Below are 12,896 nucleotides of genomic sequence, written 5' to 3'. Positions count from 1 at the left end.
ATCATACTGCCATCTATTCATCGATCACTGAATGACTGAACGAAACGTGCAGGTCCAGCCGGACATGGAGGAACTACAGGACAACATGGAGAACAACGAGGGTGACGGCGAGAGCAAGAAGTCCGAGGAGAAGCTGGGCAGGCTTCAGTTCAAGCTGGACTACGACTTCAACACCAGCAACGTGAGCGGGACCTTGCATTCCTTAGCCATACGCGTTGCGTAAAACATTTCCTTCTCTCAAATCCATTGCATGGAAGCCACGTAGAGGCATAGGTTTCATCGTGGGCGACTTTCCTGGTAAAGATGTCTTTTTTGAGCGTTCAGAGGCTCAAAGCTTCCACACAAACAGATAACAAATATAAAACAACCACGGAAGGGCGGCGACGTCAGTTAGGCTCAGAGCTTTGGTTACATTAGGGTGCTTTAACAGACTTGCTTCGCACATGGTGATTTTTTGACTAATCGTCATTCCACGATCCAAAGATTTAATCCTTGCATACTTATCACGGTGTTGAATGGACGGTAAAGATAGACGTTAGATCAGCTTTAACGGGCAAGGGTTCAAAACCATGCTTGAAAGCGGGAATTAACGGCAGTATATTAGCGCAGACACTCAAAGTCCAGTTTTCCTTGCGGGAGTTCGTGCGAAAACCACGCCTGAAGTCACGTCGGCGTGACGTCGAAAGTTTACAGTATTGTTCGGTATTTTTATACTCTATCTGTACAAAAACAAGTTGTCAAAAGTCTCTAATTTTTCTCTTTGCCAACTTTTTAATATGTGTGGTTCTTTTTATTGATAACGTATTAGTTAGCCATGAGCACGTGCTGCCAAAATTACTGACGTCACGAAGGCATGCTGCGTTCTTACCTAACTGACGTCGCCGACCCTCTTCCGTGGTTTTGTATTCGTTATCTCTGATTTTCTGAGCCAGTAGTCACCGTGTGGTCTCATTAGTTATGTGGTGGTTCCACATGTGCGAGCCGGCATTCTCAACTTGGTCTATTACCACTGCTGTTTTTATTTTCAATTATTTATTATTGTTATTTAATCCTCAAAACAGCGAATGTTCCTTAAGGCAAGTGGGTACTTGATATTCACGTTCGCATACTGCTCGGTCTCACTGGTAGCTTTGTGATCACCTGGCGCCACCTTGTCACCAACAATCTACGCTTTCGTCGACTGCATACCGAGCGGCTGCACTGTATAAAGATAGGCATTTATTATGTTGAAAAAGCCTAAAAGTTTGCCTGAATCAAAGTGCTGACCATTCCTGAACTTTGATTCAGGAATGAGCAAGAGAGGAAGATAGGAAAACAAAAAACAAAAAGTACAGAAGAGTGTTGACGACGGGGACGAAAATGTTACACTGTAGAAGAAAAATCAGGCAGAACACTTCCTGGCAACAATGGGCAAACACGTTTCGCCACACTTAAGCTTCACCACAGTGCAAATATATGGATCGGGCAGCTCAAACCGGCGCCTTCGATTACCGATTCCGGACTCGACGCAGCTTCCCTAAGGTGTCCGCATCTCACCGCTCGATACTTCCGGGGGGCTCCTTCCGGAAATATCACGCTGCTGGAGCACGTTCGTTCTGTGCGACTCTAGCCGCAACCATTGAAGCTTTCCCTGGACTATCACGCCGCTTCCAAGCAATGCAGTGCAATTCCGGTCACGGAAACGAAGTGGAGTACACGCCCTTGGTATTCTGCTGGAGTTGTTCGAACTGCGTTATGTTTATGTTTCCTTATCGTCAGTGCAGGGTCTGTGCTGTTCACTTGCGTGTTTCCTCTCTCGCACTGCTGTTCTTCTCAGAAAGATGCGTGAACTAACTGGGCTTGATACTATTGAAGAAGCACCATCGCGGGTATCGAACTTTGCGTGGGAACTTTTCTGTGGATATGCGGGCGCAGACATTCAAAGTGGGTGCCTCGGTGACGCCAGCCGTGTTTCTTCGAACGGGACAACGTATTTGTTTGTGTTTAGGCTATATTGTGGGGCATCTGAAAGCCCATTCCAAGCAGTGACAAGTTAAGTAAAGGCGAATGACGTGAAATACCATATTTATACCATTCTAATGCGCCCTCAATTGTAACTAACACCCGGTTTTTCGTGGCCAGAAATTGAAAATGCAATGTCTTCGATTCGTAACGCGCACTACGATTTTCATACTTCAAGAAATACAAACAGACCATACCCTTGATTGTTCCATGACCAGATTTTTTTGTAAAAGATTGAGATATAGAGATTTGTTCTGAGTTTCAAAAGGCAAATTTATTGCAGTGGAGGGAGCCACAGTCGACTAACCGACCATCACTTTCTGTCACTGTCTGAGGCCTCCTTATCGCTATAACATACCTGCCAACTCGCCCGAATTTTTCGTAAGCTTTGCGAATTGGGACTCATTTTACGATTTTACAAAAATCATGCCCAAGTTTCCGAAAAAAATTTAGTTCTTGGCAAAATGGTTTGCTCGTCAACCCTCGAACCTTCCGTTGAAAGTCTTCTTATTTTGAAAGGAGGCAAGAGGGGTATCTGCTTGGAGCAAGTTTATTCAGCCAAGTTGCGGAGTCAGGTAAAACCGATAACTACCGGGAAAGTCGTTATCTAAAAGCAACGTGTCGCTTGCAGGTGCTTGCTGTTCTATGTCTGGTACTGCTTGTAAGTCCAGGGCACGCTTTAAAGAAATTAGTGCAATCTGTCCCCTGCCCACCTGGGTGTTGTGTCCGGAGGTTTTTACACATTGTAATATTCAGAGATTGGCAGGTATGCTATTACAATTCTAAAACATTATGTATCCAACAGTTTAATGCTGAATACTATACCACACAAACACGAAGTCGTGTGCACAAAACGATTCACAGCATGGTTTATCTAAACAACACTAACCCCTTTTATTATCACAAGGTTTATAATTATATGGTTAAATTTTATTTCAAATATTTCATTCTTACGTACTCTTACTGGAATTTATCACATATTCTTCATCCGGCTTCTCTTCAACCGAGGAATCACCTTTCCATTCTTTTGTATGCACCGTGACACTTTCTGGGACAGCCCACAGCAAACGGAAGCACTGCATGAACTGCTTTTCTGCTCTACGCGCAAGAAAACATGACACACAGCCAAGACCAGCATCAACATCACAACAGAAATGGTGCTAGTAAGGTGTACTAAAGAGAATGACAATGCTAAATGGGATGACGTTCCGTAATAACGAATCCTACAGTGGTCGCAAATTACGTATATGGACACTGGTTTCACGTATCACGAAAGCAACATCGCCAACCACACGGTTATGATGGTCAAAGCATCCCCTCCCAGTAAGGATCACTGTCGCTATCTATCACCTCTCCGCGAATATTGCCAAGCGGGCCCCCGCGTACACAAGAGTCGATAAGGAGGAGTTTCTGCCACGCCAGGTCGCGCTAATTGCCACCCTCCGCTATGGGACAGTGATCAACAACGGCAACGCACATACCTACATGATCGCAGCGCCATTCTTGCGCAACCAACCAGGGCTGCATATTGCGTTTCGTTGACGCCCACCAAACCACTAACGATGGCGAAACGCAGACTTCACCCGTTGGTCGGGGCCTTCTCGCCGCAGTTTCGTTTCTCGTTACGCAACTGCGGCCTGCGTGCGACGCTCCCTTTCACTGAGAACAAGACTAATCTTCACCACAGAACAGCTTTGATTTTCTTTGTTATCGCTTTTTGTTTGCGAGGCGAGCACCGCACACACATAGCGAACGCTGAAGCATTCAGCGCTGTTCTTTTCAGATTTTCATAGGTTGTGCAGAGCTCTTCCTAAAGCGTTGTATCACTTCTCTCTCTTTCAGGCTGCAGCTTCCATTGCTAGGCTTCACTCTAACTCGCTAATGGATGAATGCCTGCACTTCGCTGAGACAGTTGCGTTGGCGGCAGGCTTTTTCATTTCTTATTTTCTTTACTGTTCTCTTTCTGCACTTCTATGCATCGTATTTATAACACTAAAGTGTACGAGAGCGCAAACGTGAGTAGTTGGGCAATGCGTCCGGTTTCGATAAGGTTCGCGCAACGTTCTGCTCGTGTTTTCAACAGATCGGGGAAGCGACAGCGCTAGTCCTTAGGCAATTCATCCGGTTTCAATAAGGTTTCTGCATCAACACAGTGAAAGCTGAAAAAAAAAAGCATATATCTTCTCGCAGACTTACGCCACGTCTGAGCGTAGTTGAAATAAAGTTTCACTGCGGTAAGCGCATAAAACGTAGATAAGTCCATGCGACTGCCTTCTTGTGTTTTATTTTTCGTATATTACTCGTTTTCTTCCTTTCAGGTAGGGTGGAGGGCAACATAGTTTTCGCAGTGCGGACTGCGAAGCCATCAACTCTCCACGCATTTGGTGCGCGTAGTGCATCGGTGACCCGGCACCCGATTTTCACATGTCGGGTCAGCAGCCAGTCGCGTGGTAATCTTGCGTGCATTCGCGGGCTTCTTCCACGCTTTGTGAAAAGACCGTTATGTAGCACGCATTGCTGTATCGGTAGTTTTTCACGTTACTCTACAATTTTCTCATTGACGCTTTTCATCTAATTATAATATATGAAAAGTTGATTCATTTCTGTCCAGCTACGTGGCATTTGCATATTTTTAAGGTATGGCTCAAGTTACCTGGGACACCCGGCATAGCTTCACACATTTGTATATTACGTACGCAATTACCATTTACGGATTCACGTACCCCGGCACCTTCTTGCCCAATATTGTTGCATAAAGCACTGCGCTTCCAGGTATGCTCTACCTAAATAGAATGTACTAGGTTAGATTCGTGTACCAACTGCTTAACATACTACCCGTAAAAAATTGCTTTCATTACGATCTTCTTGTTTTGCTATGCAAAATTATGCACAAAATTGTTTTATGTCCTTTTGTAAAAATTGCTTATCTGAATATTGCATACCCACTGCGATCAATCGCCGCGAAAATGTTGGTTGTGCCGAATGCTCGTATTAATTACGGCTCATTTTCCTTTTCAAAGGTTTCATCATAGCTTTGCAATAAATTACCGACAAATCTAACACCACGAGAGTCATTTTTCAGCTACAAAACTATAGTCCTTCGCTCTCTCATGCTTACATCACTGAATCAATGAAAATGCAATAGATTTGTACTGTCACAAACATTTCTTTTTCTGTTCTTCGAATTCACACGCTCTTAGTTTATATAAAAGCATATAACATAGGGACCCCCTTTACAACTCCTACGACAGTTACGGGGCCCTGCTTTTATGTAATGGAGAATGTGTAACCCTTCATGTAATGAAGAAATTGTGAACAAAAAAAGCACGTTCTGACAATTTTCCGGGGACCATCGACGGATTACATGTAAACATTGTCTGCCGGCAGCTCGCGCTTTCTTCCAAGCGTGTGCTCAAACGTACCCCTTGTTGTATACTGGTAAAAGATACGAGGTCCCTGCAAGCGTGTTTTTACCTTTAAGAAGCATTCGGAGAGTGCACTGTTTCGCAAAGCGCTGCGCAGCCCCGATGGATTGCAGTAGCCGTTCAATAACGCTTACGAGCATTTCACGCGTTTCGCGGGCAGGTAACTTCTCAGACGTTCCTCGCGGAAAGGTGTTTGCGTCGGTGAGTGCAGCCGAAGAGCCCGTTAAAGAAAGCACCAGCTGCTGACTCTACAAATTTCCGTGCTTAGGGCTAGCGTGCGCAGACCGCACGATATATTTCGTGCGCGTCGAAGTGCAACGTGAACTTGGGCTGGCTCGCGTCGCCACGCCCACGCGCCTGGATCTACGTCACCCACAGAGACCAATCAGCGCACGCGGTTGTGACAGCATTCCGATGGCGAGAGTGCTCTTCGTGACAGCCCGCGGTTGCCGTGGTATCTAGCTATGCAAGACATGGCATCCGAAACCGAAACTGACCCTCAGAGTTCCCATAATGTCCTTGGCGCCACAGGCGGCGCTGACATTTCTAAAGTCGTCTTTTGGCACCGCCCTTTGCACAGCATAGCCGGGATGCAGGCGACTTGTAATAGCCAATCCGTGGCAGGCAACCAACTCTGAAATGACGGCCACCCCAAGAATACTGAAAACAGACAGGGCTGTGTTTGTCTTTTCACGGTGTTATTGTGGCAAGTGCTGTCTCTATGCGGTTGTTGCCTCCCGTAGATTCCTTGGCTGGATTTACACCTCCAACGTTCCAGCTCTGCAACTTGTGAATTCTGGATCATGAGAAGCCGCATTCCCAGCAAAAAGCACACTATCACTGTCGGCAGTCATCATCAGCCCAATTTAGATTCACTAAACACTAAGGCCTTTCCAAGCGTTCTATGTTTACACTGAGTGTCAGGGAGGGAAACAAACATTCGCTGAACAGGGCCGATTTGTAAGAACCTCGGCACTTTTAAAATATCTGACACTTGCTGTCCATGTGCTCTGCTGCAGCTTGCCGTGACTGTGATCCAAGCAGAAGATCTCCCTGGGTTGGACATGTCTGGCACGTCCGACCCATACGTCAAGGTTTATCTCCTCCCGGACAAGAAGAAGAAATACGAGACCAAGGTGCACCGCAAGACCCTCAATCCTGTCTTCAACGAGACATTCAACTTCAAGGTGGGTGCCTGGCAAAACGTGATGGGCGTGGTCACCATAGAGAGATTCAGGCGTAAGTGTACTGCTACGCTGGTTGTCTATCCGAGTGCGGAGCTTCGAATTTTAATCACAAAAGACAAAGTACGCATTCCCATCCGAAACAGTTCGGCGACAGTGTGTGACTGACTAACGCACTTACCTACAACACGCCACTCTAAATTTTTAACCTAGCTTAATGCTAAAATTGCCAGAGCTGTCACAGTTGCCAATAATTGCTGGACATCTCCGGTGCAGTACTTTGATACCCATGAATTAAAAACTGAATGTTGATGCCAACGTGGGTATACACAAGATGAAAGACTCAAAAGCATCCTGAAGTCCAGGTGCCATAATATGTCTGTTGGTACTGGGGATCGTAGCGGTGTAGTTGAACTGAGCACTGCTCCAATGTATTGTACTTGATGTTCTGGGCCATTGTCGACAGATATCTGGGTCCGAAAGGCAAAGAATAAAATCCTGAATTCCTTAGTGTTGAGCAATATGTTTGCCTGAAAACAACAGGAGTATAAGCTTTTTCACGGTTTTATTTTTGCTTCTCCGCATTTCTCTAAGAAGAAAAACAATATCGAGAATAATAATACAAGGCCTTCATTCTCAACGAAATTGCTTTTGAGAAAATATGCAAAGTGGTGGAAGGTTCACGAAATGAACAACTGTTTCATTCTATTTATTTACTGCTCCTGTATCTTACTGACTGGAGAATTGTCGACTAATTTGCCCTGACGCAAGCATAATTGCAGTTAGTAGCGCAATTGTCTTGAATAGGCGGAGGTGCGAACTTCGGCCCTTATCTAGGGCAATTTTTTTCATGCAACTGAGAAATTTTTGTCCTGAGAAACCCATATAGATTTTCCTCTCCTTTATTTTTTTTCTTACGTAAATGTAATTTCTCCTATGGCAAATTGGTTCTGCAGAACTTCTCAAGGTAGATGAAGTTTTACGAAACGAAAAACTGCCAACGTCTGACAGTGGCACGAAGCTAAAAAGTAAACTGAATTTTCTTCAACTGCGAAGCTTTGTGACAGTATCCTGTATGGGCTTATACAGGATTTTCTCAAAAAGCTTCGCAGTTGAAAAATTGTGTCCTAATCCGAAAATCCAAAAAAATCAACAGATAAGTCATCTGAGCTAACCAGGATGTTTGCAGATTTCAGAGCGAGGCCTAATTAATGTACAACTTGAAGTACTGGGGCAGTCATTGTCAGGGACACAAGGCGTTAGTCACGGGTTGAGTCCTCTAGACCAGGACGAACTTCACTTCGGCCGCAAAGCTTTCTTTCTCAGTAACCCGCATGGGTTTTTCTTTATCTTTAGCGCAGTGCTACTCTCAGGTGAATGACAATTTTCTCTTTCATTAGCATTCCTGCACCTTGCAGGCTTCCGTAGAACTTATTAGTCATATTCAGTGTACCTGTGCTCCGAGTTTACGATTATTTCGGCCTCCTGAGATCTACTAGCATCCTAGACAGCTCAGATCCTCAGCTCAGAAAGACATTGGTAACGGGTGTGATCCCTGGACAAGAAGGAATGTTTCAACTGAGAAGCGTTCTTTCTGAGAAACCCCGATGGGTTTCCACTGTAACTTTGTGGTGATGTCGAGTTGGTCACCTTTCCCTATCGTTTTCACTTTTACCAGCTTTTCTCAAGGTGAAGTGCGCAGACCCTCGAAAGATTTTGCAGATACCAAAGGCAACTGACAGAGTTCACTAAATACACGCAATAATGACGAGCGTCATTGGTATGGATTGTGCAATTGCTCGGGCTCTCGTTTCATACGTGAAGATACATTTCAGTGGAGCTATTTTCTCTGCAAAATTCGACATCAAATAGGAAGCGAGAAGCAGGATTTGTGGCTAACCTAATTTATGACCTGGACTATATTACTATATTCACGAGTGATCTTAGTATCATCGCACTTATTTCCGGCACGTGACACTACAAAACGGAACCAATTCTCTACTGTCAAAGCCATAAATGATACCTAAAACGAAATTGCATAGCTGCGCTATTTCTGAGGAAAGCGGGCGTCAGGAAACTGATTTCCGGCATGTTATGCTACCAGCCCCATCAGCCGTCTACTGTCACACGAGAAAATATGTTCTAGAACTCCATTCTGGCAGTTGCAGATTACGACACGCTTTGAGCTTGCGGCCTCTGCAGTGTCATGTCATGGGATTAAACTCGCGGTCGTCTGCTACCCATTCGTATATATGGGTACCTGCCACTCCCTACCACGCCCCACGTCTTGATAGGAAGTGTAAGTCATTCAAGTTTCCATCGAAACTTGTGGGCATGTAAAACCTGACGAGAGGGGAACATAAAAACAGGCTAGATGGTATGCAGTGTCTTTGGCGTCCTGCTTTTTTTTACGCATATCTTTGCGTGCAAGAAAACCTGACAGTGAAATAACACAAGGGACATGATCCCTACACGTGCCTGCGTCGGGCCATGAGGTACCAGTAAAGGTTAATGTTTTGAGGACTACTTACAGAAAACTGCAGATGGGACTCGGCACTTCCTTTGAGCTTTACAGATACAGCTCTTGTCACGGACTCCCCAGTCAATATAGTCAGAAACGTATCACGTGAATATTTCCCTCACAGAATGTGCGTTTCGTTACAGCTTTCTAAACTTGCTGTAAAGGAACTCTCGTATAACACATATGCCACGTATTCAATACTCACCTTTGAACAGTTATGATTTATCCGTGTTCTCGTCTGATATGGTCATATGATATCATTGAATACAGTGTGACATATGTATCACACGATATTTTTATAGGCCTGTACAATAACGAATGTTGTGACTTTTTGGTCAACTGGCTGTGCCTCTTTTGAAAGGTGTAGTGGTTACGCCACGATTTACTCCGCTGCGCCCCGTGTAGAATATTACCAGTATCGGCCGCTGCTGAATGGGTGAACAACAGGAATGCGATCGAATGACGCGAACTTAATAATCGCGGGATCCCAGCTCTGTCGCTTTCCAAAGAAAGTGTAGAACAGAGCTAGCGGTGTCGACCACAGAATAATTTCTCGGAACCGAACAGCATCTAGTATGCCTTACAGAAAGGGACTTGCGCCAAATCACAAAGGAACTTAAGTGCAGTTTCTTAGTCTAAGTATTTTACTTTCCTTTATATCATGGAATTTAAATTATTCAGGTAAGTTTAATTTTATAGAGTCGTTTCTTTTCTTCAAATTCTTGCTTTAAACCCTTGCAATAATCTTCGACCACATCCCCCAATCCCAACCAACCACCGAGGAATTCATGGCCTCTTTCCCGTATATGGGTGGGCGCAATTATTTCTAGAACAAGCAAGTAAGCGATGGCAGTCTTCACTGTATGAGAATGCTGCCTTCACAGTAAATGATTTATTTCTTCGCCAAAGAAATAGCTGAAATGTACTGTCTATTTTTTGTATTTTCTAGAGTACGGACGCAAATTACCGTGTACAGATTTGTAAATATCCAGCAGTACTTCAGTTACTGACACGTGCTTTCACATTTCACTGTATCAATCGCTTATTGATTGGGTCATGCAAAACAACCGAGCATCTACTTAGCGGAAACCATGCCTTCCCTGCGTAAACAACCGTGGCTCCCTTTTCTCCCCAGGTCCCGTACGCCGAGATCACCACCAAGACGCTCGTGTTCGCCATCTTCGACTTTGACCGCTTTTCCAAGCACGACCAGATCGGTGAGGTCAAAGTGCCGATGAATACCATTGACCTCGCTCAGACCATCGAGGAGTGGAGGGACCTGACTGGCGTTGAGGGCGAGCAAGGACAGGTCAGTGACCTTTGACCCCGCTCCCTTCATTTGCTTTCAACCGCAGCGTCCGCCATGGTTCGATGCAGAAGCTCGTTGTTCGGTGTCTTATCCTTTTATTGACGTTTTTGTGCCAGCACAACAGCATTTAATTCAGGTCGGCAAAAGTACATTAATCGCCGCTGTTCACTAGATACACTCGAACTTTGATATCAGATCATGCCCGTACAAAGGCACTACGTCTATCTTTGCGCATATTTCCCGAAGTAGTACGTCTTTCTGAACCATGCTCGTGCTTAGCGTCCACAACCATAATCTCTAACATTGAAACGAAATGTAGGCGTAAGATATTTATTTAAGCCATCATTCCCCCTAACACTCTTGGAAACACCTGTATCGCAACTACACTTAGAGGTCAGCACTTGGATTTCAGTGGCAAAGGTTGTCGCTGTAATTTCTAGCGACAAACCTGCTTCTCAGTACCGCGGGAAAAAAAGGTTATTTTTACTTCCATTTTAAGGCTTCACCTAAATAGTTTCATGAATTATTCATAGGCCAAAGCAACAAAAGAGATGACTGCCTCGTCTACAACTTATTATGAGCTTTGCGAGTTTAAATAGTGTAAATGCTATGAGGTGACGTCATAATTTTAAGTTGGAGTAACCAGCTGACTCCCAGTTGAAAAAAATTTTGCAAACAATGTATGTCTGGTCTGTAGCGCTACGATTAAGCTCGGCTGTTGAGACAGTATGGTTGTGGGAGGTACGTGTGCTGCTAATGACAACATCGGCTGTGTTCACGTACAGTTTAGACTAACGTGAATGCGGAACAAACATGCCTGATGCAGCCCTTCTTTTAAAGAAAAAATGTTTATTTCGGCATAGTGTAATGCAATATGGTTGACAGTATTATCTGTATCCTTAGCCTATGTGGCTAGTTTTGGATCCATGTCACCTAATAATAATTTAACGTGCTTTTTCTATGCAAACTCTAAAGAGAAAGATGTGTGTAGTGCGATGCCCAAAGGCATTTGCGGGTAACCTTTATTTACGATACTAACGTTGCGTGCAGCATAGGAATGTGTCAAGCAATAATATGTTCTTTAAAGCTGTGCAATAAGCAATACAAAGCTTTTTTTAACTTGAAGTGTAGGAAAAGGAGAACGTATACATGAAGAAACAATAGATTTTTGGGCCAGCAAGTATTGTCAATCTCCAAGCATAAAAATTGTTTTGTCACTTAATTTTGCATATGCTGCTTTAACACGCTTTGGTAAAGGCATAATTTTGCTTCGAACGCTTTGTCTTAACTGTAGAAAACGTGGACGGTTCCCATATTGCTTCTGCCTCAACCTTTAACAGGTTATCGAAACGTTCTGGCAATCCGCTGAGCTAGATACCTAATGTCGCAGTTGCTTGCACTTAAACATTTCAATAAGCGTCATTCACTAAACAAGACGGATTCCGCTAGGGAAACTGATACCGCTACAGCACCTCTAAGACGAACACCTCTCCTGGTTCTCCGCGAGGTATTTCGACACTCATCGAGTGTCGTGAAACGTACCAGGTACTTTTTCTGCACGTGTCATAAAGTTCCTAAGTAGTAAGTCTAGACGCTTCAGGAAACCTTTCCGGCATCATTTCCCCAACACGTGTCCTGGCTTAGCCTCGTGGCAGAGCTGAAAAACGTTATCAATACGTATTTCGGCCACTGAAAATCGATGGCCACTTTGGCAAATATGTGCTGGGAACTTGTACGGGAACATTCCATGTGGCAGCCGCGCTACCAGACAGGTAAAACGAAATGAAACAGTCTGTTAAGCTACATTTCCGACAGCCGATGTCACAACCCTGGTACAGTACGGTTGGCACATTCCTTCCCCCTTTTTGCTTCTGCATGCAACGTTATACTGCAAGACGCATGTGCGAGGCGCCTGTTTTCCGGCATGCGTGAGCATTTATCGTGGGCACCTCTCTGTGTCTGCATCTCTTGGACAGCTTGGGCATGAGCTTGCCGCACGACGTTGCGAATGCTGTATCCCCACCATTTCCCCGATCGATCGCCGCCTTCCTAAAAGTTTCGTTAACTTCTTCATCTTTTTTTTACTTTTTTCTCCCTCTCCCCACGTTCTGTGTCTCTCGGTGTTAGAGGTACTACTGTGGCTACGCTGCTACGCCGCCATGTTGTAGCGGTACCCGATGCACAAGGTGTCCTGTCAGCACCTTGTCCTGTCTTCTTTTTTTTGCCGAGTTTGTCTCGCGTAGGATGCGAGGGACAAAAACTTGGAACAGAGAACATTGTGTCTCGTGTGTGTGTATGTCGTCAGCGGCAGCAAAAGGGGCTCTGTGCCACGCGAGACAGTCAAGGCTCTCGGGCACTTTGGCAATGTGTATGACGTTGCATGATGTGCTGTAAAATTTGCAGAATATATCTGCATAGTTTCGACGAAAGTTACGTCAGTATCAAAACGAGACTTC

General features: G+C 44.8%; 2 protein-coding genes across 2 annotated transcripts in view; one reads left to right on the top strand and one right to left on the bottom strand.

The window, feature by feature from the left end:
- Nucleotides 1-12,896, bottom strand: part of LOC125939877 (uncharacterized) — a 225,827-nt gene that overhangs the window by 132,285 nt on the left and 80,646 nt on the right. The gene's annotated exons all lie outside the window — the stretch shown is intronic.
- The window catches only part of LOC119463791 (synaptotagmin 1-like), a 73,030-nt gene that overhangs the window by 26,905 nt on the left and 33,229 nt on the right, over nucleotides 1-12,896 (top strand). The window contains exons 3-5 of the mRNA XM_037724616.2: nucleotides 53-181; nucleotides 6,446-6,613; nucleotides 10,267-10,440. Of these exons, the coding sequence (XP_037580544.2) occupies nucleotides 53-181; nucleotides 6,446-6,613; nucleotides 10,267-10,440 (471 nt within the window). The remainder of the gene's footprint in view (nucleotides 1-52; nucleotides 182-6,445; nucleotides 6,614-10,266; nucleotides 10,441-12,896) is intronic.

The sequence above is a fragment of the Dermacentor silvarum genome, chromosome 9 (assembly GCF_013339745.2).
Source record: "Dermacentor silvarum isolate Dsil-2018 chromosome 9, BIME_Dsil_1.4, whole genome shotgun sequence".
NCBI lineage: Eukaryota > Metazoa > Arthropoda > Arachnida > Ixodida > Ixodidae > Dermacentor > Dermacentor silvarum.
The sequence above is the reverse complement of the archived record's forward strand: the minus strand, read 5'-3'. Positions and strand labels throughout refer to the sequence as shown.